The 20,731-nt window shown below is 43.2% G+C and overlaps 1 protein-coding gene across 1 annotated transcript; it reads right to left on the minus strand.

Moving 5' to 3' along the window:
* Positions 1–11,402: 11,402 nt before the first annotated feature.
* Positions 11,403–18,511, minus strand: MAP1LC3C (microtubule associated protein 1 light chain 3 gamma). Its single transcript, XM_053382638.1, has 4 exons — positions 18,115–18,511; positions 17,782–17,837; positions 17,444–17,550; positions 11,403–13,414 (listed from the first exon to the last, which is right to left on the minus strand). The coding sequence occupies exons 1-4, from the start codon at positions 18,170–18,172 to the stop codon at positions 13,204–13,206; spliced, it is 432 nt and encodes a 143-aa protein (XP_053238613.1). The 5' UTR covers positions 18,173–18,511; the 3' UTR covers positions 11,403–13,203.
* Between the last annotated feature and the right edge of the window lie 2,220 nt (positions 18,512–20,731).

Genomic DNA, 20,731 nt, shown 5'->3' on the forward strand with positions numbered 1-20,731 from the left:
GCTTATGGAGAGAAGCAACTCATGGTAGAGGCTGGTCCATCAACCTCAGTCTTCTGCCCTTAACTGGTTCCTTCACCCGCCTGCCAGGGGGGTGGCATTGCCCGTCTGCTGCCTCCTCAGTCTCCTTTTGTACCCAGGGGTATGCTTCAGTACAACTAATGTTGGAAACACTTGTTTTTTTATAATATACTGTATTTTATGAAGGGGGGAGCCTCTAGCTGGTGGGCCAAAAACAGCCCTCCAGGCCATTCTTTTTGGCGATCAGGACCCTCCCCAGGCAAAGCAACTCGCCAGCCATGCCCCACACCCTTCTCAAGTGCCTGGTTAGGCTATTTCCTTGAACCCTGATTATACTTCTTGCTTAACTTGTTTAGGGAAGTTTTTAATATTTAATGCTGTATTGTTTTTAACACTCGATTGGGAGCCACCCAGAGTGGCTGGGGAAACTCAGCCAGATGGGCGGGGTATAAATAATAAATTATTATTTTTTATTATTTATTATTATTATTAACTTGGTGCAAAGAAGGCTGGATGAGAGTCACATTTGTCACTCCAATACTTTTTTGCCTCTTGCCTCCCCTCTACCCTCTGAGATCTTGGGGTGAAGGGTGGTATACAAGGTTAATAAATAATGTAGTCCCTGGGATGCTGGGCACAATCTCTGAATTGGCATCTTAAGAACAACTTGCAGAATCCATGAATAGGCCATATTAGAGCTGGTGCACTTGTTATCTTTTTTTAATGAGAGAATGGATGAACTAAAACTCACTGCTTTTGGCTTCTGGAAACTGGAGAAGGTTCTCTTCCTCCAGAATAAAAAAGAGCAGGCAGGGAAGTTCACTCCAGGTTTATCCATGTGAGTAAGAACAGTCTTGGACGATCCCTGGCTGTTGGTGCAAAGGAGTCGCTGCATTTTCACCCTGGCCAGTTCTCCCATTTAAGGCTCTTCTTAATACCACAAGTCAGACCTACACTGAATGCCACAGTTTGATGTATCACCACTTTCTAAAAGGAGTGCTCTTGTTCGTAGAGCCAGCCAGTCATGCCTGCCTCCAGGACACTCCATTCCATCTCCCTTTCCTTTTCTGTTTTTATTTTCTAACTAACTCGCAACATTCTGTATCTTCGGAGTACAGTGGTACCTCTGGTTACGTACTTAATTCGTTCCGGAGGTCCGTTCTTAACCTGAAACTGTTCTTAACCTGAAGCACCACTTTAGCTAATAGGGCCTCCTGCTGCCGCCGCCCGCCGGAGCACAATTTCTGTTCTCATCCTGAAGCAAAGTTCTTAACCCAAGGTAATATTTCTGGGTTAGCGGAGTCGGTAACCTGAAGCGTATGTAACCTGAGGTACCACTGTACTCATTCAAGCTTGGGGTGGGGTTGCAGCCTGACCTGGTGTGTTTTAAAAGCTTTTTGTACTTCTGCTCTCCAAGCCTTTTGATACCTCCCTCTTGTTTAAGAGGTTCTGATCCTATCGGCATTCACCACCTGAGTTTGCTTTTAGAGAAAGTGAAGTTTTGCATAGAAATAATTTTGTTTAAAGTATGTTTCCTGTTTTTCATTTGTGAGAGTTTCTGCTTCTATTCAGAAGAGCTTGGTGGTTCTGTTCTGGCTGCACACAAAAGTTGTCAGAAGTCCTGTAATGGTTAACCATTTGGACTGAAGCCCAGACTGCTTTGGTCCAAACCACTCAGGCGCCAAAAACCTCTTCTCATCCTCCCTGTCTTGGACTGCATGATGGCAGATGCAAATGGTGGAACTACAGTTTCCTGTTTTTTGTGGGTAACATGTACATTTCCCATATTTACAGAGCTGGAGACAGTAAATCCTATGCAAGTCTCTCTCTCTCTTTTACCAACTACTTGCCAAATGTTATTTACAAGAAATATTTATGGCAATAAGCAAAAATGAAGTGTGGATATGAATTTCCTATTTCTTCCCTTTATCATACATTTAGATGAACTAAAATAGCCATTACTGATGGAAGCTCCAACACACACCCCACTTTTACTTAAAAAATAATAATCACACATTTCTCACATAGTCTAGTTTGGCCAATAAAGAATATGTAACTTTACTTGGAGTATTATTGATCTTTTGTCCAAGGAGTAAGATGTTGGCGGAAGTATTTAATGTGTGCTCTGGTATACTACTAGATCTGAAAAGGGCAGCTGCCTTGGAGGACATTCAGTCAAGCAAACCTCTTAATTTGAATTGTTATCATTCTTTCCTTACAGTCCTTCCATCCCTCATTTGTACGCATGCATTGGTTTTCTAAATTACCACAATAAGTTTGCTTTATTCACAGAATCTGATGGAGAAGATCTTAAGAGATCGTGCAGTTCGTCCATTTGTGATCAGTGCAGGATCCGCAGTACAGAAAACAGATAGTTGGCCTGGATGGGTCATCGGCCTGATTCAGCGGCCTATTCCCATGTTCTTATGAGTTATCATTTCAAATATTTCAGTGGTTTTGAGGCAGTGGGGTGGGAGGAGAGAACCAAGTAATCTGGCTTGAGTTTCTTGGAGGAAGAGTAGACTAAAGTTGGCATCTGTCTGTCTCGGGAGACAATGGAGGAGTGTGCCTTTGTGGATGAAGTCAAACTGCTGGAAGGCTGCAGTGCCTGCTGTGGCTGTAGAGACCGATACAGGAGAGACATGTTTTATTGCAGCGGGGGCAGATGCTTCTCTCTGCACTCCTCCCAGCGGTCATTGCTCCTCTGGTCACTGCTACGGATGCACAACCAGACTCTGTTTCCAGGCACTGTGGTCGTCTGCAAGGGATTCCCACACGGTGCGGTTGATATTGCCAGCCTTCGTGTCATGTTTGCAGACATATTTGTAAAACACAGTTGGTTTGCCACCGGGCCTAGTACTATGGGTCTGCCCATAGTACTAATACTACTAATAATTGTATTCCATGTTGTCTTTGAAAAGAATTTAACTGGTTTTACATAGTATGCTTCTACTGAAGAATTATTAAGTTCTTCAAAACGTCAGCTTTGCACCAAGCAAAAATCCAGTTCCCTCATTGTGGGTATGTGGCTTAGAATTTTTTAGTCCAAGGCTGAGGTAATGTTACTGCAGGCCTGGCACTTCTAAAGAATGACCACTTTCCAAAGATTGTTGCGGTTGCTAAGCAACCAGCAGATTGCCTAATGGCTCCCAAACTTAATCACAGCTCAGCTGGAGTGTGTTGTGTCTAATATCATGTGGGATGTTCAAGACTTCAAAACACAAATTAATATTTGTGTTGGATTAGAAAGCAAGTTCACAGAGGTCAGCTGCAATGAACACATCCATCTTTTCACTCAGCTATAAACATGATTTAATTTCAGGGGGTGCTGTGGTTTGTTGCTGAATTGCTTTTGGTTTCCTGTGTCTGACATACAGTCTCCCAAGATCAGAATGACACAGAACCACATTAATGTCTGTGGAGTGGGGAAAGGGGTATACAGAAAAGAAAAACTGGCCTAAATACCTTAATACAGAATCAGCCATGTCTTCTTCCTGGCTATTTTTATTTATCTTTTGATAAATATTCATTTGATACATATTTATATCCCACTGTTCCAATGCAAACACATTACATGGGAGTGTACAGCAATTAAATATTGTGGCAAAAGTTCAAAACATGATATGGAATAAAGGCTGTTTCGGCAAGCAAAACAAAATCCCACTCAAAACCTTTACTGCCTCCCATGGCAGGACTGCCAGAATACAAAAATCAAATGGGGAAAGAAACCAAGAAAGAGGTCCAAACAAACTTCATGAGGCAAGATGTTCCAACCATAGATGGGACACAAGCCATATTTACATGTTATAAATACATGTGGGATGGGTTTGGAGGCTTAGCAGAAAGAAACACATTCTCATTAGCTTCCAACTTGTGAAAAGTAACTGCCTGAAGAAGGGAGGCCTTTGTACTCAGCAATCCCACCCACCATTGAACCCAACGGCTTTTGACTATACGCGATTTTGGCTTTAGGCGAAATCCCCAGAATGCAACACAACACACAAACCACGTAAGTTACAAGCTTGCTGTCATCACCAAAGCGTGGAATTCTGCCTGGAAACAAACTGGCAAACAGTGCAGATATCACACGATAGGTGTGATATCGCCACAGAGATGTGAGTAGCCATAACACTGTGCTACTCTGTCTCACTTTAACAACTCGTCAGCTCCCTCAGTTGGGAAGGTGCGTAGAAAGGCCAAAGAGTCTTGCCTTCCCCTCCCGCAGTCAATTCCAGCTGTGTCTCCCAGGCCAGGGCTTTAAGACAAGCAGAGCAACTGGGAAGAGAGAAGAGTTTAGGGGGCGGGAAAACTTTAAATAATTTTATAGGTTTGTGACCTTATTCCTCAGTTTTATATTTTTACATGGTTTTAATGTATTGTAATTTTGCTGTTATTTTTACTTATAATGTAGTAATGATTTAGCAATGAATTGTCGATAGTGCATTTCTGTCTATTATTTGTTGATAATTTGAGAGTTGATTTTATTGTATAATGGATTATTGAGTATTACTTTATTTGATATAAATTGGTTATTTTAAGCCATAATTTTTATTATGATTTGTATCGGTTTGGATTATCAGGCGCGCAATCTTGTGTATTTTGTTGTTTTTTGATGTTGTAAGCCACCTTGTGTATAGCAATGTAGAATATATGGTATACAAATTAAAAATGAAGCAAAATTGAAAAACTCCCATGCAACAGGGAGTTACTAACATTGTTGCTGCTGTGGTCTAGACCAACTGATGCTTCTGAAATCTCTTAAACAGAAGCCCCATATAGACTATCTTGCAATAATCCAATTTGTACATAACTAATGCATGTGCCACCATTGTTTAGAAGCATTATTACCATGTAGACAAGCTTTTCCAAGTTCCAAGTTTTATTACGGCAAAAGCCACTGACACTAAACACCACAAGATCAAACAAAAAGAAATCAACAACAACATCAGAAAAGAAAAAGAAAAATGGATTACACAAGAGAACTTCGCCGTGTGCCATTCAACAGAAGAGATTTACGCTTCCTGATTACTAAAGTGCAAAATTTGGCCACCTCATATGATATTGAGCTTGAGGAATCTTCCAGAAGGTATTTTCGTAGAATTTCGGGGGAGGATTCCAAATAATGTTGTAGGGGTATAAATTTTGATAAAAGCGGCAAAATAAGTTGAACTCGCTCTTCACTATAAAATTCGCAAAATAGAAGGATGTGTGTGGCAGATTCTACCTTATTAGACATACAGGGGCAGAGACGCGCATGCATTGGTACCCGCGTGAATTTGCCGTACAGCACTGCTAAGGGCATTGCCTCAAAGCGGGCTCTAGAGAAAGCCCATCTATAAGCTTCGTTAGTGATGTTAGTTAAGTAAGGGGCAGCTGCAAAATTAGGCCAAGCTTTTAAACATCTATACGTCTCCGGGAGTAGGGCGTCTTCTTGTTGTAATTCGACATCGTAAAGTCTCTGAGTGATAATTGCTTTTGCCTTGTTCAAAGTTCCAATAAAAAGGTTTTCAGGGTTTAGGCCAATTTGTTTGATCTTATTAGTTATTTGCATAAGCCAAGGAGGATAGGGAACTGCGGCCAGGAAGCAAGGTAACAGTCCCTTAGGATTGTAATGGATTTTCAGCCAGAGGGATATTGCTTGCTCCCAGACTTTTAATTCCACTCTGGGCAGTCCTGCCTCTTGCCTTAAGACTGCATTAGGTGTACACTTTGGGGTAGCAAATAATAATCTTAAGAATTTTGATTGTACTGTTTCAAGGGTCTTAAGGTTGGCAGAGGGGCTAATTTGAGTGCCATACAGGAGTTGGGCTAAAGATTTTGCCTGAAAAACTTTTAGGGCCATCGGGAGGAAGCCAGCTCCTTTCCTTCTGAATAATCTAAGGATGGCATTTGTACTTCTTCCTGCTGATATAGCTGATGTGGTCAGGTGTGTTGACAATTTGGCATTATAAGAGAAAGTAATGCCTAAGTATTGGAAGGTCTTAGTCTGTTCAATGGCGTTTCCCTTTACGCTCCAATTATCTTTCCTGAAGGAGCGGTTAAAATGTACAATTTTGGTTTTGGCAAAATTAATTGTTAACAGTTCAGTGTTACATTGGTCACTAAACTTTCCTAAGACACGTTTCAGACCCACTTTGGTTTGAGAGAGAAGAACAGCATCATCTGCATACATTAAAACTGGTACTTTTCTGCCGTTAGAGAACACGGGGGGGTGGGTTTCGATTTCACGGCAACATGTGACCAGGGAGTTAACATAGATGTTAAATAAAAATGGGGCTAATAGGCATCCTTGTCTAACTCCTCTTTGGACTGGGATTTCTCTAGAGAGTCTGCTGTCCTGTGCGAGTCTTATCTGAAGGGTATTGTTCTCATGAAGCTTAATCATCAGAAGTAATAACCTTCTGTTAATACCCATATTGGCCAATTTGGCCCAGAGCCTACCCCTGGATACAGAATCAAATGCTGCCTTTAGGTCCACAAAGGCCGCATACAGTGACTTTTTCCAATGTTTCACATACTTATAGACAAAATAATCTAACACTAAGCAGTGATCTATGGTGGAACGTCCAGATGTAAACCCTGCTTGTTCAATTTCTAGCAAGTCATTATGATCTAACCATTCACATAATTTTAGGCATAGATGTTTTGTATAAAGTTTGCAGATCACATTCAGAAGACTGATTGGTCTATAATTAGACCAGAGGGGTTGCCCTTTTTAAATATAGGAACAATTATAGCCAGTCCCCAATCTTTAGGGATTTCAGTAGACAAGCTTTTGAAGATCATGCCACACAAGTATTAATAGACTTGCAGTCGTGCTTTAGTTTCCACTGCCAGGTTGTTCAGGTGGTATCACAAATAACAAACCCATCAGCTGTAAACAATGGAATAGTACTAGACAAGTTTTTGAGAACTGGAGAGAGATTAGATATCTATCTGCGTGTGTCGCTCATAAACCTGCTATATAAGCAGTTACCATGTAAAATATTAACAGCTTCATATACCTCAGCAAAGATAATCTTATTCCTTGCTTTAGATTTAAAAAAAAACATTCCTTGACCAATTCTCCTGGGTTTACGGCATCGTTAAGGGGCAACGAGGTGTAATCTATGTTGCACTCTTAAATGTATTTTTGCTTTGCCTCTAAAACACCTTCCATTCTCATTAGGGAGCAAAGCCTTTCATAAAAGTCAACATGGAATCTACGTGCCTAAGGGCAAATTTATGCAGTGACAGAAACATTTGCTTAGGAGTAAGTCTTGCTAAAATCCATGAGACTGCTTCTGAGCAAATGTGTTCAGAACAGATGTGTTTCATTTAGGCAGGAAAAAAACTGTCCTTAAAAAAGATATCAAAGATGTTTAAAATAAAGCAACCTTAAAAGTATATTTCAAAATCGGGGTGCCAAAATTGTGCCTCTCTACTCTGCCTCAAGAGTGGCTAGGAGGGAAAGCAGCAAGGAGAGGGAAGCAGGAAGTCACTGGTGGAGCGCAAAAGGTGACAGAAAGCAAACTTTTTGAGTTTCTGGTCCATGATCTCTCATATACCTCCTTGCCAAGGGCACAAGGGAGCCTAGGTGCGCCTCTGCCCATAGCCAGGATATCTTGAACATTATACTCCCTCATTTGATGGACCGACTGCAGGATTGTTGATTGAAAACCACCACTTGCGAATCGGGGAGGAAAAATGCTCCTTCGAGAAGCAAGGAAAATGTAAGTCCGCTCTTCAGTTATTAGCTGATAAGCACAGCACTGGACAGATGTAAAACTGCAAGGAAATGACGGCTGGAGGGGTGGGCAGGCTTGGAGTGCCTGCTTAAGGTTATCAGTGGGGCCAAGGCTTCTGCTGAAGAACTATTAAGAGTTGAGATTCATGAATTATTCTGTGTGTCTTCCTTTCATTATTGACTTACGCACTTCTCGATTGACGTGCCTTTATTTTTTGCAGGGAAACGTTAAAATACGTGGCACACAGTCATGTCTGCTTTTCCTGAACCACAGTCATTTTCAGGATTGCATTATCAGCATTACAGATTCTGGCCCACACTTTCTATTTATTTGTGCAGTGACTGTGCAATTGGCCCTAGCTACTAAAAAGTAGAAGCAGGACTCCGGCATACACACAGACACACATGCCTACTACATTCTCTTACCATTTTGCAGTTGTTGTGATGGAATTTCCTGCAAATTGTGCTGGACAGGCAGGTAAGGCATATTCACTTAGCAATGCTCTGCCTCAGGTTTTACAGACCAACAAATACAAAATACCCTATGCCCACACACGTCATCATCATCATCATTCAGCCCAGCTGATTTGGCAAGATGTGTTGTAAACTTTTTCTGTGACCTGCTTATTGGAGGGGCCCAAAGCAGGGATGATTACCCACTTATTGCAGCTGAACACCTCCCTCCCTGCCTAGGGAAGGCCAAACAACCTGGGCTCTTTTTCTGCTGTTGAAAAACATTAACAGCTGTGCCAAATTAAGTGTAAAATGCTGGCTGTAATCATGGGAGCATTTTACACCTATTTCAGGATGCCTTAGGGGCCCGAGGCAACAAAAAGCAGGCCTCCCTTAGAGAGATCAGTTGCAAGACAGATTTTTTTTTTATTAAGTCATATACATGGGGGGGAGATGCTTTCAGGTTGCCTCGCAAACTTGCTCTCAATCTATTTGTAGAATCATAGAATTGTAGAGTTGGAAGGGACTCTGAGGGTCATCCAGTCCAACCCCCTGCAACGCCAGAATCTCAGCTAAAGCATCCATGACAGAGGGCCATCCAACCTCTGTTTAAAAACCTCCAAGGAAGGAGAGTCCACAACTGCTATTATTATTATTATTATTTATTGAATGAATGTACATACCGCCCTATACCTGGAGGTCTCAGGGCAGTTCCACTGTCGAACAGCTCTTACTGTCAGAAAATTCTTCCTGATGTTTAATCAGATCAGAATCTTCTTCCTTGTAACATGAAGCCATTGCTTTGGGTCCTCCCTTCCAGAACAGGTGGCTGCATCTTCCACGTGAAAGCCCTTTATATATTTGAAGATGGTTATCATATTTCCTCTCTGTCTCCTCTTTTCCAGACTAAACATACCCAGCTCCTTCAACCGTTCCTCATAAAGCTTGGTTTCCAAACCCTTGATCATCTTGGTTGCTCTCCTCTGCACACATTCCAGCTTGACAACATCAAATTGTGTGCCCAGAACTGGACATATTAATCTCTAATCTCTATTACATGGGATGTATGTCTTTTTGGACCATTTTTATTAGCACACTGGATGTACATTTACAGGGAAGACGGGAGAGGGATGCATCTGGAGGTCCAGACCAAGCCAGTGTTCAGTCATTCATTCCTGCGTATAATCAGCAGAGGATGCTTAACCTCCCCAAAGCTCCACCACATTGGTTTTATTTATATTTCTTGAAAGTGCAGTAACTCTTTATTCCCTTTCTGCAATTTTTGATCATTTTAAGATAGAGAACCACTCTTGCTCATTAATAAATCCAGCGGCCAATCTATACTAAAATATTATTTGACTGCTCTCAATTGTTTGGGAGAAAGTGACCCATGCCTTTCCCTTTCAGCATTAGCAATTCACCTCAATTAACAGTTTGCTATTAGTACATACAACCCTTAACTACTTGGGACCAGTTTACCTATAGGATCACCTTACTCCAGGCTACCTCAGCCCTCCAGACGTTTTTGGCCTACAACTCCCATGATCCCTAGCTAGCAGGACCAGTGGTCAGGGATGCTGGGAATGGTAGTCTCAAAACATCTGGAGGGCCGAGGTTGAGGAAGCCTGCCTTACTCCATATATACTGGGTGAGGGGGGCATTGTTACTATGGTATGTATTTTTGTGTTTTTATATTGCAAACTGCCCTGTGATCGTCCGATGAAGGGAAGTACAGAAGACAAACAAACAAAACATATACCCACTTGACCATTTCAATCAGTGGGACTGGCACCATTACAGGGGCCACAGAATACCCGTTCCACATTTGTACAAAATTAATATTTTAGTGTGGCACTTTGGAACTCTCTGCCTATTGATATCAGGTGGCGCCCCTCCTCACGGTACTGTTTATCCCTGTGTAAGTTGTGAGGCTTACTGTACTTCAAATTGCATTCACTCACAGGAAACCAGAAACACAATTAGAGACGAGAGATGTTTAGGCATGTTGCTTTAATTCTCCTTCAGTCCATCCTTCCCATAGTGACATCACCATTGTTTCAACCCTTTACAGTGGTACCTTGGGTTACTGACGCTTCAGGTTACAGATTCCGCTAACCCAGAAATAGTACCTCAGGTTAAGAACTTTGCTTCAGGATGAGAACAGAAATCGTGCGGTGGCAGCGGGAGACCCCATTAGCTAAAGTGTTACCTCAGGTTAAGAACAGTTTCAGGTTAAGAACGGACCTCCAGAATAAATTAAGTTCTTAACCCGAGGTACCACTGTACTTTAGAGGAGTAAGGTAACTACTCCAGAGTTTAAAATGCTTAGCATGTCCATTTAAGTCTCTCATACAGGATATCAAGAAGCAGATGGCTGGAAAGTGAGAAGCCTCCTGCAGGAGGTATTTGAAAACCACCATCCATTCCAGCTACTCTGACTCTCCATCTTTTTACATGCCGGCAGAAGCGGTGGAGCAAGCCAATCGGGCGCCTGGGGCGGAGCATGTGACCTGCGCTTTGGGGTGGGGCCAGCCGCCCACAGGGTCAACCGGGGCAGGACACTCCGCAGGGTCTCCGAGGAGTCTGCCTGCCTCCTCCTGCTCAGCCGCCCTACAGCTGGGGGGAAGGCAGTGGGCGGACCGTTTGGGGTAGCACAGAGCCTGCGGGCGCCCAAGCCACTGCATCGCTCCCAGGAGAGACACATGGCTCGGGCGTGCTGCAGGCCTCGCGGTGAGTGCCACCTGGCATTTTGTCAGTCCCCTCAGTGGTGACACCCAGGTCACCCCGCCCCCCGCCCCCCTTCTTCTGCCGCTGGCCAGCAGTGACATCGGAAAAGACACAAGAATGCTGCTGTTGCTAAACAGGTGGTGTTGCCTTAAGCTTTGCAATGGCAAAAACTCCGTTGGTTTGTTTGTTTTTAAGTCCCACCCCCCTTAAAAAATGGCTTTCAACAAAGTACATACAGTACAAGTACACACACCAGCTGCAGGCAGAATCATAAAATGTAGACTAGACAGCACATACTCTTAACATTTGCCAAGGTTCTCTTTTCAAACAGGAACGCTGGTAGGCCAGCACAGCAGCTTCTTAAAACAAACAAATAAAGGATGACTCATACATCAAGGATGCCAACAGAGAACCGCTTTTGAGATATGTAACTGGTAGATGAAAACTGATCTTAAGATGGGGCTGCAATTCCACTTCAACAAGTCTAAATCCATATTTATTTTGAAAAAAGCTAACAGATATACTGCAATATATATATTTCTTTATTTACATAACTAGTGATAATTCAGTGCCACTTAACGTAGTGACACTGTATACAGAATCCAGGCCCTTTCCTGGTTCTTAGAGCTAGCGGTCCATTAAACCAAGTTGTGTGCCATATATAGGAGGAATTTGTGTCCACATTGCAGTGAATACCTATTTAAAATACTGTTTGAGCCATGAAGGTGTTTTCCAAGGGTGTGGTGGGGGCCTGTGGACCAACTGATGCGATTTGACTCCCATTGATCAATAATCAGAAATTATGGGAGTCCAACGTCATATGGGAGGGGCTGCACGTTCCCCATCCCTGGTCTCTTTACTCTGATAGTCTGTGATGCACCCCTTCTAAAGACATCTGGCTTATGCGAGACTAGGACCTGTCAACTCAAGAGAGTCCCCAAGTCAGCTAAATTCCCTTGAAATACAGGCGGCCATCTTAAACATGACATTGACACAAGAGGCTCAGGCAGTTAAGTTTAGCAACAAGGTTTAAGGACCAAGGAGCTTCTAATTGCCTTGCACTTTGTGAGCTACGGACGGGAGTCATGTTTTTAACAGGGTGCCCTTTTTATGCAGCAATCTTATCTTAAACCCAAATATAGAAAGCTCAGCAGAGTTCAAAAGGCAAGAACACAGCCTCATGATAAAACTACTGTTGGAGCTTCAAGGATTGCTGCCTCAGCTCCAATGTTAGTTAAAACGCCTGTTCCCCACCCCTCAATTTAAATAGCCACAAGATGGCACAGTAAATATTCACATACTGATCATATCTCCATTTGGAGAACTGTGCTCTGGAACTCCCTACCTAGCCAGAGCTCTATTTCACCCTACCAACTCCTGATTTTTTTTATAAGTACTGCGCAGTGGGATCCATGTGCAGCAGTGCTGCCTGAAAGAGGCCCATTACATGCCATTGTCTCAGCCCTTTTAATAAAACTCACTTCCACATGGATTTGTGTGTGTAGTATCATGTAAATCCATCCTTAGGGGTATTCCTCCTGGAGGTATATGTAGACAAGAGCAGGGGCATAGAAAAGCCAGCTATGGCTCTCTGTTTTGCAGTGCTCAACACCACTGATTAGAATCAAAAGAGTGCTACAGTAACTCTGAAACAGTTAGTAAAATCTTTAGTGCATACATTATTCTTAGCTGCTAAGCAGATCATTCCTGCCCAGACCATGTGACCTGGTTTTAAAAATCCCTTTAGTTTTCACTGGTCTTACCCAGTGGGGGCATTCTCTGCACTTGTGTGCTTCTTCCTTTGGTGTGTATGCCCCCTTGAAGATGATGATGATGACATAGCCATAGATTTGTACGGATTCCAAAACTGACCACAGTTACTCATTTAGAGGAGCTGTTTGCTGACCATCCAGAAATAGCTGTTTTTGGACCAGAGATGCAACCACATTTGGAAGCAAGCAAGTATTCCAGTAGTGGTTTTAACACCACCTTTAAAAGCAGTTACATCATTTATTATTATTATTATTTTAAACACTGAAGTGCATCCCCTGCTACCTTTTTTTGGGCAGGAAAGGAGCGAAATACAAAGTACTTGTCCGTGTCACTCATTTAGGATGGTTTGTTCCATCACGTGGTTCTTTGGTCGGGTCCTGCCAACTCCTGGACCATCAATCCTTCGAGAGGAGCCCACATTTAGAGAGAGCACCTTTCATTTTCAGGTAGCTCGCATGATTCACAGCTGAGCTGTCTAGCCACATAGCTGTCACCCGAGAGAACACTTATGTTTTCTGGAGACATTCCTTACATTTCCCCTTGCCAGCAGCTAAGAGGCCTCCAAACATCTCTTGGGAAGCATAAGTCATGTACACAAACCCATCTTCATCTTTGTAATCCTGGTAGACTTCTGCCAGCGTTAGAGACATGCTTGCTAAACTCTTGTTGTTTACCAGCATATAGAAAGCTTGCGTGGAACTCAGCGCCATTCTGCTTCTGGGTTAACAAAGAAATGAGAGGGAAAGTCTTTAAAATGTGCAAGTTGTTTCATGCTATGCCAATACAATCCTAATCCAGGACAATGTACTCAGTGATTTTGTACCCTTGAGAATACAGTGGTACCTCGGGTTACATACGCTTCAGGTTACAGACTCCGCTAACCCAGAAATATTACCTCAGGTTAAGAACTTTGCTTCAGGATGAGAACAGAAATCGTGCTCCGGCGGCGCGGGGGCAGCAAGAGGCCCCATTAGCTAAAGTGGTGCTTCAGGTTAAGAACAGTTTCAGGTTAAGAACAGATCTCCAGAACGAATTAAGTACTTAACCCGAGTTACCACTGTACTTTATAACTGGGCTCATTTATTATTGGCAGGCTTGACTCAAGGGCAGTTTACACTGTTTTCACACCTACAGAAGAAAAGTGGGCTGTACGACATCACAGTGACACTGGGTGATTGACAGGTGGGTAAATTCCTCCAGTCCATCAAGATGGCCCAGCAAGGGTGAGGGAACCCAGAGTCTGGCTTTTTGGAGAATTTTTTATAGCTTGTGTAAGTTTTGCCACTGAAAACTGGGGTACTACTTTTACTCCACGTATAGGAAGGCTGGTGGTAAGCAAACTTTAAACAAATTCCCCTTAAATAGATATTTAAGACAATCCATTAGGAATTGGGAAGGGGGAATCGACCATCATGCACCCAGTTGTGCACATCAGTGACCATTCAGACAAGTTTTGGGACATTTAGATATTCAGAAAGGTCAAGTGAAATAGTAAACAGGTTGATTATAGAGGCCTACATTGTTGTGAAGCATATATAGTTCAAATTATTCCAAGAGACATGTTTACGTCACAGTTTCCCTAGGGTCCATCAAGTTATGGATTGAGTGGGAAAGTCATCTGCAGCACTGACCTCAGCTACAGAAAATGGTAGCTAGATGTCCTTTAATACATAGCCACAAACGATACATGATGGAACAAAGAAAATCCATTAAAGAAAATCCTCTCCCTAATTTAAGCTCATCACTTTTGGGAAAGTTCTTGCTTACTGTAACTCCTGATTTTTACATTTTGTTAGCAGTTTAGCTTGAATGTTCAGTGCACATAACATTGGTGCAGAGCCAAACATGAAGTTTAATAAATTTGTATCCCATCCCCCAAGAAGCAAAGAATTATATTTGTCTAATAAACCATGGTTTACTGGAATGTGCAGGCACTTCATCTTAATCTAATAAACCATGGTTTACTGGAATGTGCAGGCACTTCTTCCCCTTTATATATCCATTCTCTCTTGCACTGCTGTTAGACAGATTTCAGTGTTTGTTAAAGCACAGTTTCTAGTTACATCCAAGCTATGTCAGATTATAAACCGTAGTTTGGAACCAGAACTAATTCTGGTTTATAGAATTAAAGCCACAGTTTCTCAGTTTGAATACAACAGGAAACTTTGGTTTAAAACCCCCTAAAAGCTTTTTAATTATGGTTTAATTATGGTACATGAGGGAAAGAGAAGGGGATAGCAGGCAGGTACAATGATTATTTATTAGACTGAGATAGTAGCACCTGAACAGGGCTGATTTGTGAAATGGTTCCAAGATTAATAGTTTAAGCAAATATTTGAACCTAGGCTTATTGGTGGTAGGACAGTTAGCTGGTTTCCAGAGGTTTATAGAAGTGTCAGACCCAAATACTTATACAGATTATCTATATCCTACAGCTAGATCAGCAGAAGAAAGGTTTAGGTGGTAAAGGAAATACCTAAAGTTATGACAATTCCTAGCTTTCCAAGAGGAACACACCAGAAAAAAGAAGACATTTCTAGGTGGTAGCAGAGTAGTGCAAAGTTACTCCTTCCCCACTGTCTAACTGAAACAAACAAATATCTTTTGTTACAAACACACACATTTAGTCTTTTTTTAAAAAATGTAGTTTTAAGGGGAACCAGCAGACGCTGCTCTGCTTATCCCCCCCCCCCCGCCGCCAAAAAAAAGCATTGCAGAAAAGTTTAACATGTTTCTAATAAGGTACTAATTTTCACACAAAGAAGCCAGTGAGTGGAATGTTTATTGGGGGGCAGAACACTGGATACGTGCCAACTTCATCAGCTACTATTGAGAATGTACAGTAACAAACTATATGAAAACAGGCTACTACTGACATATTGTAGGATAGGAATTGTAGGATAGGAAAGCTATCCTACAAGATAAATCCTAGAAAAATCCTTGTACTTTGCTCTGTATTTCACTCCACCTTGGAAAGGTTGTGAACTGAGAAGGCAAACAACTGTATCAGTCAGAGAGGTCAGACCACTTGCTTAGGACCAAGGGCAGATTGCTGAAACGTAGCACATTTCCTAAGCTGACTTCAGAGAGGCTGTAGCTCAGGGCCACTTCTGACATTACTTTTCTCCACTTGGATTCTGAAACAAGCTGGAAAGGTGCCGCTCTAGAATGCAATCTTTGTAATGCGCAAGTAGTTAGAAAGCATGAGTCACATCTGCGCTGGGTCTCTCTCACAAAATTTACAGACTGCTGCCTCCTGTCTGAAGCTCTCCAAGGACCTCTAAAAGCTCCAAAACAGCAGAGTAAAAAGGGCTGAATGTGACGCAGTCTGGGTTTGAGCCAAAGCATCTCAGGAAAAATGATATTGTGCAACGAGGGATGGAGAGGGCAGTCTGTGGCCTTGGGCAACTGCTGCTAACCTTAATTAGCTAGACTTCATAATGCAGGCTCCAAGGGTGCCAACTTGAATAAAATACTGTGGGGGGCCAGGTAAGCCCCGCCCTGCATAATTGATCACATGATACAGTGCCCACACACACACTCACCATTTGAATAAAAATGGCCATCAACTTGGGGCCCCCCAACCCCTTTCAAATATTTTATTGTGAGGGCCGAAACCCCCACAGCCCTAGGAGTTGTCTCCTATGGCAGGCTCCTTATATCCCCAAGACAGAAGGGTTACAGACAGAGAAGGCTTGGAATACTATGACTCAAATGAAACACACAAACATGCACTACACAAATAGTTCTGGGTGCCGTAACGATGGTTCTTGAACAGTCCTCCTCACCCCCCCCCCCTTATAACAAACAGTTCTCAAAACTGGGGAGGATTTAAAAGCAGCTTGCAATATATCTAAGGGAACGCGGGTGGCGCTGTGGGTTAAACCTCAGAGCCTAGGACTGTCCGATCAGAAGGTCGGCAGTTCGAATCCCCGTGACGGGGTGAGCTCCTGTTGCTCGGTCCCTGCTCCTGCCAACCTAGCAGTTCGAAAGCACATCAAAGTGCACGTAGATAAATAGGTACTGCTCTGGTGGGAAGGTAAACAGGATTTCTGTGTGCTGCTCTGATTTGCCAGAAGCAGCTTAGTCATGCTGACCACATGACCCGGAAGCTGTACGGCAGCTCCCTCAGGCAATAAAGCAAGATGAGTGCTGCAACCTCAGAGTCGGCCACGGCTGGACCTAATGGTCAGGGGTCCCTTTACCTTTACCTTGCAATATGTCACAAGTAATCAGTTTTTTCCCCAAATACTAGCAGAACACTTTGGAACCTGGTCTCCAAGAGGTTTCATCAGCAGATCTGGGTTTAGAATAAATAATCCGAAGCCTTGCTAAAAGATTTTCTTATTTTTAAAATCTGGGAACTACAAGCTTCTTCTTCTTCTTGTGTGTGTGTTTTAATCACCATTGATACAAACACTGAGAATATATCTCAAAATTGTGTGTGTGTGTGCGCGCGCAAGGGGGAGCGGGCAGTAGGAAAGGCGACATTAATCTAACAGATTTCTTACCACAGCCTTGTGCAAACAAGAAGGAATCATTTGCAAGAGAACTCAAATGATCTGAGTCCCATCAAACATGGAGGGGAAAAATCACAGAAATGTGCTGAGTAATATAGTACATATTATCACATAGTTTCCAAGTTCTTTCAGAAGTCTTGCTGCAAAAATAGATTAGCAAAAGAAGCAGGCAGAGGAGCAGGGAGAGTCAACAAAATTAGAAGCCTATCAAGACCTTGCTACATACCTGATGATAGTTATAAACTGAGTCATGGTCAGCTCCTGAGGCACAAGAAACTTGGTTTTGTCTAGCAGGGGAAGGTACTTTTCTTTCTGGTACCTTTCAACAATAACCTGTTTTTAAGAAAGAAGGAAACAGATTTTAAAGGGAAGTAGCAATAGAGCATGCTGCACAATAGTACTCAAGAACTAGGACGGCAATTCTAAGCACACTTCCTGGGCAGAAAGATCCATTGATGCCAATGTGACTTGCTAGTGACTAAATAAGCACAGAATCCTTGATAATTTGAAAATGTGCAATTATCAGTAATTGGCAAAGGAAAAGGAAACAGAATAGATACTTACTGGGACTTTTGTTGGGAACTTTCCTCGTATGCCTGCAACTTCTTCAACTCGGGTTGCTATGCAGAATAAAAGCAAGGATCAATTGTCTGTATTTCTGCATGCCCAACCTTGAACACACTCGGAAGCATATGTCATTGCTTTTGAGTGCAATCTGTAGCCTAGTCCAAATCAGTAGCTGGAATCCCATAGGCTTGATACACCTAGACTTCACCCTGCTCCTAGAGCCCACCGTGCCATCCCCAACATTATTCCAGTTGATCTCATTTCCAAATAAATGTGCAGCCGGATTGGAGTCTGGTCGGTTAGTAAAAGGCTCCGTCTGCAACAACTTACCAAAACTCTTTCTTTGTTTAAACGGTCTGACATGCTGGCAGCTATGTAAAGGCTGCATTTCCCCTTCGGAACGCAGGCTGCCTTTTCTTTTCCTTTTTAACCAGCGACTCCTGCACCGGATCAGCTGCCGTCAAAATGCACCGTTCTTAAAAAGAGCCCCCTTATAAAGACCTGCTGGTGACATCAGCCTCGTTCCTTGCCCTACCTCCCCCCTCCCCTCCATAAGCGGTGAGGGGTGGGGTCAGGCTGGCCTCCGCAGGGTTAGGGAAGGCAGCAGCAGCAGGGTGCCTCGCGGCCAGAAGAAGGCACCGTTCTAACCTACAGGGTGGGGAGGGGTCTCTGCCCCGCGCGCAGCGCATGGCTTCTTTGACGCGCTGTGGCCTGTGCTGCTGCCGGGCGCTCTTTGGTTTAGATCTTCTTGGGAATAGTTTGCTGTGTGACACAAAGCTCGTGTCTTTTACAAAATAAACCCGTTGATCCACGCTGCAACCTAGAGGGAGGGGAGTGCTATTGAACCCAAAGGGGGGAGTTACATCTTAGTAAACATAAAGGGGATCGGGCTGCAAGTCCAGCAGCGCGTTGCTATTTGCTGCGCTTTGCAACGGTGCAAGGAGATCTTCTCCTTTAGCTTGCTTTCGTGTGGGGAAGGGGGGTTACACAGCTGCATGCATCGCCTGCTTCCTCCTCCCGTGCCGCTACCGTGGCTGCTGTGCATGTTTTGTTGTTGTTGTTGTTTAGTCGTGTCCGACTCTTCGTGACCCCATGGACCAGAGTACGCCAGGCACTTCTGTCTTCCACTGCCTCCCGCAGTTTGGTCAGACTCATGTTTGTAGCTTTGAAGACACTATCCAACCATCTAGTCCTCTGTCGTCCCCTTCTTCTTGTGCCCTCCATCTTTCCCAACATCAGGGTCTTTTCCAGGGAGTCTTCTCTTCTCATGAAGTGGCCAGAGTACTGGAGCCTCAGCTTCATGATCTGTCCTTCCAGTGAGCACTCAGGGCTGATTTCCTTAAGAATGGATAGGTTTGATCTTCTTGCAGTCCATGGGACTCTCAAGAGTCTCCTCCAGCACCATAATTCAAAAGCATCAATTCTTCAGCGATCAGCCTTCTTTATGGTCCAGCTCTCACTTCCATACATCACTACTGGGAAAACCATAGCTTTTACTATACGGACCTTTGTTGGCAAGGTGATGTCTCTACTTTTTAAGATGCTGTCTAGGTTTGTCATTGCTTTCCTCCCAAGAAGCAGACGTCTCTTAATTTCATGGCTGCTGTCACCATCTGCAGTGATCATGGAGCCTAAGAAAGTAAAATCTCTCACTGCCTCCATTTCTTCCCCTTCTATTTGCCAGGAGGTGATGGGACCAGTGGCCATGATCTTTGTTTTTTTGATGTTGAGCTTCAGACCATATTTTGCGCTCTCCTCTTTCACCCTCAATAAAAGGTTCTTTAATTCCTCCTCACTTTCTGCCATCAAGGTTGTGTCATTTGCATATCTGAGGTTGTTGATATTTCTTCCGGCAATCTTAATTCCGGCTAGGGATTCATCCAGCCCAGCCTTTCGCATGATGAATTCTGCATATAAGTTAAATAAACAGGGAGACAAAATACAGCCTTGTCGTACTCCTTTCCCAATTTTGAACCAATCCGTTGTTCCATATCCAGTTCTAACTGTAGCTTCTTGTCCCACATAGAGATTTCTCAGGAGGCAGATGAGGTGATCAGGCACTCCCATTTCTTTAAGAACTTGCCATAGTTTGCTGTGGTCGACACAGTCAAAGGCTTTTGCATAGTCAATGAAGCAGAAGTAGATGTCTTTCTGGAACTCTCTAGCTTTCTCCATAATCCAGCGCATGTTTGCACTTTGGTCTCTGGTTCCTCTGCCTCTTCGAAATCCAGCTTGCACTTCTGGGAGTTCTCGGTCCACATACTGCTTGAGCCTTCCTTGTAGAATTTTAAGCATAACCTTGCTAGCATGTGAAATGAGTGCAATTGTGCGGTAGTTGGAGCATTCTTTAGCACTGCCCTTCTTTGGGATTGGGATGTAGACTGATCTTCTCCAGTCCTCTGGCCACTGCTGAGTTTTCCAAACTTGCTGGCATATTGAGTGTAGCACCTTAACAGCATCATCTTTTAAAATTTTAAATAGTTCAGCTGGAATACCATCACTTCCACTGGCCTTGTTATTTGCAGTGCTTTCTAAGGCCCATTTGACTTCACTCTCCAGGATGTCTGGCTCAAGGTCAGCAACCACACTACCTGGGGTGTACGAGACATCCATATCTTTCTGATATAATTCCTCTGTGTATTCTTGCCACCTCTTCTTGATGTCTTCTGCTTCTGTTAGGTCCTTACCACTTTTGTCCTTTATTATAGTAATCTTTGAACGAAATGTTCCTTTCATATCTCCAGTTTTCTTGAACAGATCTCTGGTTCTTCCCATTCTGTTGTTTTCCTCTATTTCTTTGCATTGCTCGTTTAAGAAGGCCTTCTTGTCTCTCCTTGCTATTTTTTGGAAATCTGCATTCAATTTCCTGTATCTTTCTCTATCTCCCTCGCATTTTGCTTGCCTTCTTTCCCCTGCTATTTGTAAGGCCTCATTGGACAGCCACTTT

The sequence above is a fragment of the Podarcis raffonei genome, chromosome 3 (genome assembly GCF_027172205.1).
Source record: "Podarcis raffonei isolate rPodRaf1 chromosome 3, rPodRaf1.pri, whole genome shotgun sequence".
In the NCBI taxonomy this organism is placed as follows: domain Eukaryota; kingdom Metazoa; phylum Chordata; class Lepidosauria; order Squamata; family Lacertidae; genus Podarcis; species Podarcis raffonei.

What these genes read in the sequence shown, in the direction of transcription:
- MAP1LC3C (XM_053382638.1), bottom strand. Translation starts at nt 18,172, where the DNA reads ATGCAGCCTTTACATAGCTGCCAGCATGTCAGACCGTTTAAACAAAGA. An exon ending in TAAACAAAGAAAGAGTTTTG is followed by an intron (nt 17,838 to 18,114) that starts GTAAGTTGTTGC and finishes TATTCTGCATAG; the next exon opens with CAACCCGAGTTGAAGAAGTT. An exon ending in AGTTCCCAACAAAAGTCCCA is followed by an intron (nt 17,551 to 17,781) that starts GTAAGTATCTAT and finishes TCTTAAAAACAG; the next exon opens with GTTATTGTTGAAAGGTACCA.